The 5,000-nt window shown below is 41.5% G+C and overlaps 2 protein-coding genes across 2 annotated transcripts in view; one reads left to right on the top strand and one right to left on the bottom strand.

Moving 5' to 3' along the window:
* Positions 1–821, top strand: part of LOC137999529 (ribose-phosphate pyrophosphokinase 2-like) — a 20,747-nt gene extending 19,926 nt beyond the window's left edge. The window contains exon 8 of the mRNA XM_068845312.1: positions 331–821. Within this exon, the coding sequence (XP_068701413.1) occupies positions 331–423 (93 nt within the window). The 3' untranslated portion in view covers positions 424–821. The remainder of the gene's footprint in view (positions 1–330) is intronic.
* Positions 754–3,659, bottom strand: LOC137999530 (cysteine-rich motor neuron 1 protein-like). Its single transcript, XM_068845313.1, has 4 exons — positions 3,513–3,659; positions 2,889–3,077; positions 1,798–1,923; positions 754–983 (listed from the first exon to the last, which is right to left on the bottom strand). The coding sequence occupies exons 1-4, from the start codon at positions 3,550–3,552 to the stop codon at positions 883–885; spliced, it is 456 nt and encodes a 151-aa protein (XP_068701414.1). The 5' UTR covers positions 3,553–3,659; the 3' UTR covers positions 754–882.
* Positions 3,660–5,000: the final 1,341 nt, after the last annotated feature.

Genomic DNA, 5,000 nt, shown 5'->3' with positions numbered 1-5,000 from the left:
AACGTTTCTCGAGTCGTTGTTTTCAAGATCGTTCGACGACTTTTTTTTGTGAGGAATCATCTTGATATCCTAACTTCTTTTTGGGACCAGGTCTCAAGGCGAGGAACTTCATTGCTAGATTCTCCCCCACCCCTCCCCGGCCCATACCATATTCTATCCCTCGTTCCAGGCTATTATATGCATCTCAGTTTACATGAACGTTCCTCGATTTCTTTTTTTTTTGACATTTGATTCTATCCTTTCCTCTGATATACGTTTTAAGCCGAGTGTCTTGTGCATGTGTTTGTCTTTCTTTTTGAAATAGTATGGCTTTGCTTACTTCTATTTCAGTGCATCGACATCTCCATGATCTTGGCAGAAGCTATTCGCAGGACGCATAACGGAGAATCAGTATCGTACCTGTTCAACAACGTACCTTTGTAGAATAACAAGATATTTTGTACAAGGGAATGCGGCGATAAACACATCAGACATCTTGACAAGATACTGAAGAATCGTTTCAGGGTCTGATAACTTAATGACCTTGTTTTGGATTGCATAAAACTTGTGGGCTTGACGATGTACCGAATTTTATTGGGTGATGTAACGCTTCAACTGGCAACCAGTATGAAGTGCGTTGTTTTGCTTCGAGACAGTTATATATGGTTATTGTCCGCTTAATTACAACCCAAAGAACAACAGGTTTCTACAAATCCTTAAAGTTAGCCAAGTTGGCTGTTTATGTAGTGTTGGTGATGTCCATTTGCTACTGTATCTCCGTCGTGTTTTTAATTAGAAGCCCTGATATAACTGAAATTAAAATCCATGTAGATATTTATCTATCAAGTTTGTAAGCTTTTAATTTAATCGATCGGATCGCCATAGCCATTCACTTAAGTTTGTTTAAAGCCAGCAAACAAGTAAATTGATAATTTTTTGACGTGCTGATTTGGCCTTGCTTGCAGACAGCTTGTGGATTGCTTTTCTTACGTCTTTGGGACATTCTGCAAAGGAAATACCATAAGGGATAATGATTATTGTCTAATCTTGTTTTCGATGTGCCACTCACAGGGATCCCCCCTCGGTTGTATTTAGATGGCACATACAGGGGCCGTTCTCGATCTCGTCTCCACAGTCCGCTTTTCTTTTGGTCAGCACCAAGAACACGGACTCTGGCCACGAGATTGATACAGGGGCTTACTAGAAAAACTCTCGAGGCCTGAGCTCTAGAAGCAGTTCGCTTTTTCTACAAAGCTGGTGTTTCAAACAGTTTTCGAGGTGGAAAAGAGCAAAGTAACGGCAAGGTTTCTCGACTAGAAATGCTGCCTTCGTTTCAAAGATACGAAAGAAAATAAATGACCCGAAGTCGGCCCGAACAAAATTCGAGGCTTTTGAACCTTTCGCGCAACATTTTCGCTGCTACCATTAGTGGTCGAGCGCTTTGCGGGTCTATGTACCGGCTGCATAATTTATCGCTCTTTGCATCAGTATGGTCGTTTAGTGTTCTTTTTACTGGTCACATTTTGAACTTGATACCGTTCAGTGATATTTGTTACACACGATTCAAAAGCCTTTTCTCCCGCCTTAATAATTTATGACACAGCCTGCGTACTGTTCAGACATCTCGATTGTCGCTTCTCTCCGCCATGCGAAATTTTCGGGCTGAGAGAAGCAACAACCACAAATACGTTTGTCACACGGACTCTTGAAGACAGGATTTTAGGGCAAGGCACTGGTATTATTTTTCGCACAGATTATGGTTATGCATTCATTGGGGTCAAATGCGCGTCATTTAGGCCTAAGTTCGTGCCAACTTACTCTCATAGCAGCTTTCTCCGAAGTAGCCTGTACCGTGGCATTCACAACGGTAACCTGGGTACTTAGCTCCTGACAGCTGGACACAGTAGCCATTGTTCTTACACGGATTACTTTCACATGGGTCCTCTAAAGAGCGGGAAGAAGACATGATGTTAGACAAAATTTGACTACTGACTAGACATAAGACAATGCGCAAGGGTAGACGCTCTCCGCCAAAAGTGACCGCGACATTTTTATCTTTTCACGTTTCGAACTGAATAGGCTGATGAATTCAGAAAAAGGAGGCGCCAGTCAAGGTGTCCTCCACAGAATTTTTACGACTCCCTTTGAGAAATTATTTTTGACGCAATTGTTCACTTAACAGTGAATGGTTCAGGAAGAAAAGAACGTAACCGGATTTTTTAATCGTTGTTTCAGTTCACTCTTGTTAACGATCGAATCAGTCAGGGAGATTGAGTGATAACAAAAACCCAAAAGGGCTGAAACGTGTAACGGCCCCTTGTGTGCTGGGAAACAAGCTTCTGAATATTCAATTTGTCAAGTACCATATTTGGAACAACAAGAGCGAGGGGTTTCCAAATATGGTACTTAGCACTGAAACATTCAACCAATCAGTTCGCACTGAATATTCGGAAGCTGTGAACGCGCGTTACACGTTTCAACCCTTATGGGTCTCTGGTGATAATTAATTCATTAGGGCTAAGAGAGCATTTTCACATGGCGGCCATGTTGGTGTTCCAAAACAAAGGAATGGCAGCCGGGAATACTCCGGGAATTGAACTCTATGCAAGTACTTTCTTTTGTTTCAGTAATTCAAAATGGCTGTTGGTCACGTGAGTAAAAACGCTCCATTGCGTCAGTGGGGCTGGGATTGGGATATTCTCTACTTTCTCAAATCCCACAATACACCTCTTTTACCCCCCCCCCCCCCTCCCCTCCCAAAAAAGAAATTTGCATGGGCATTGTTTTCGATTTCTCTTGGGACATAAAGATGTCAATTTTGGGGGGTAAACAAGATGTATTATGGGATTCGAGAAAGTAGAGAATACAGTAGCTTGCAGTCTGTCGGGAAGGCACACGATACTTCTTACCAAATTGAAGAGTATTTTCTTCGATGGCGAGACAGTTATCCAGTGAAGAATAATTGAACGGGTTGTTACAACACCGAGCCTGCGCACAATGGCACATTCCTTCTACTACATAACATCCTTTGAAATACTGAATTTTACATCCTCTTGACCGTAAACAGGGCAGCTGTGGGGCCGCGTGGAATGCCGGAGCTAAAAGAAAAAGCACTTTTCGTCATACAAGCGGGCTGCAGCGCCGGCTAACATAAATGTTTGAAATTTCCCTTTTGGGCATGTTTTCACCATAGACGCAGTACTGTAAGCCTGAACAACATACTCCGACGCATATTTTGTTGTAAATTAGTGTGTCTCGTTCAAACGGAAGGTCAGAACTGGCGCGTGTTGTTCGTGTTCATGCTTGTTGTTCGTGTAAGCGAGCCCCTTACTGCGTGGTAACGGCACTATTTTCGCATAAACCTTTTCGAGGTGAATTCCTGTGCCAAAGTTAATCGGCACAACCAACTTAAAATTTCTGTCCGCTTTTTTGTAATCAACAAAAGTTAATCAACCAAACTGGATAACATTTTGTCTTTTTACTCTAAATTCCCACTTTGATAGTTTCACTACTGATTAAGACAATTAGCTTACCGATGCACAGAAGAAGAAGAAGCCTCAAAAACCTCTCCATATCAATTTCTTGTTTTGTTTCTTTACAAATGTCAAACCGGTTGCTCCCCGTCAAACGTTATGGCTAAACTTAATTATTTTGGGAAAAGGTTGAATTAAGTAAGTGGGAATTTGGCAAGCGACCAGAAAAAAAAACTGCACAAGTATGTGATGATAACAAACTGTCGGATCTCGGGGCCGATGTGTCGGCTTCGCTAATGGCGTCTACTTGAAACAATCGAAAGAGTTAATCTCTTTAAATTACTTGAGTCATTTTTAGCTCCAACAGAATTTTAATAGACCAGATAACATAGACACTCTTTGCAGAGAAAGAACGTGACACATTCGGCGGAAACTGTAACCTTTTGAATGCATTTTAGCAATCCTTGTTGAAATTCTATCGAGTTTGCCTTCATCAGTTTTGTTTTGGGGCATTATGTGAAGAACAACTCTGTAATCAAAAGAAAATGACAGTCTTTGTTTGATCAACTGCGGTTTCTCGTTTCCCCCTTTTGTCTCTCGGTTATTCTCGTGGGACGTGGGTTAAACCGGAAAGTGGTTAGAAGTGGATAAACACGGTCACCACGTGATAGAATTGCGCATTCGCTGTTGTTTTATTTTGCATCCCGCTGTCAGGCTGGAAAAGCACAATCTAAGGATATGGAAGAATTCTTACGGGGACGAAGTTTACCTTAAGTTCCATAGAAGGTCTGCAAATTCTTGTAACTAAATCAAACTATAGTTTTTCAGCAGTGACGGGAAAAAATCAAGCACAGGGTATACTACAGGGTTTCACCCCTCTCCCCTGATGTCGTCCGACCCTCCACCCACGGGCCAGCTTGATAGTCTTACTAACATTTTTCTGAATTTAAATGTTAGCAATTTGTCCGTTAAAGAAGGACTCACAAAAAGTCCAAAATGTAATTGACCTTCATGTTGCAGAGATAATGGAAAAACTTTCAAATTGAAGAATTATAGGATTACAATCAATTTAGCCTTGTGGGCCCTCTTGAATATGGTCAATATGAATGCGATGACCAAAAGTCAAGTTGATTTAACTTGCACAGTGAACAACCATAATACAACAAATTCCTTCCGATCCTGTGGCAGTTTTTGCACAGTTCAACAATTTTCCTTGCGATAAGGCTTTTATAACTGCTTCGCTCCTTATACTAATTAAAGTTTGGCCAAGTTTATAATTCAGTTGTACCGAATACCACTGGAATAATTCGCCTTCCCACAGCTTTTTGTGGCAGTTAGTTTGGCAGCAATCCATTCTGAGCGATCTTCAATTACTTAACCCTTTCAAGATCAAAATGTTCGTTATCCTAACCTGCGTCATAGATTTATTGTTGGGTAGTCATGAGAATTTGTTGTTGTTATATCAAGATCACACCTCGCAGCTGATAGGGAGCAGGGGTGATGAAGTGGTGAGTGCACTCACCTCCCACCAATGTGGCCCAGGTTTGA

This window comes from Montipora foliosa, chromosome 4, assembly GCF_036669935.1.
Source record: "Montipora foliosa isolate CH-2021 chromosome 4, ASM3666993v2, whole genome shotgun sequence".
Classification (NCBI taxonomy): domain Eukaryota; kingdom Metazoa; phylum Cnidaria; class Anthozoa; order Scleractinia; family Acroporidae; genus Montipora; species Montipora foliosa.
The sequence above is the reverse complement of the archived record's forward strand: the minus strand, read 5'-3'. Positions and strand labels throughout refer to the sequence as shown.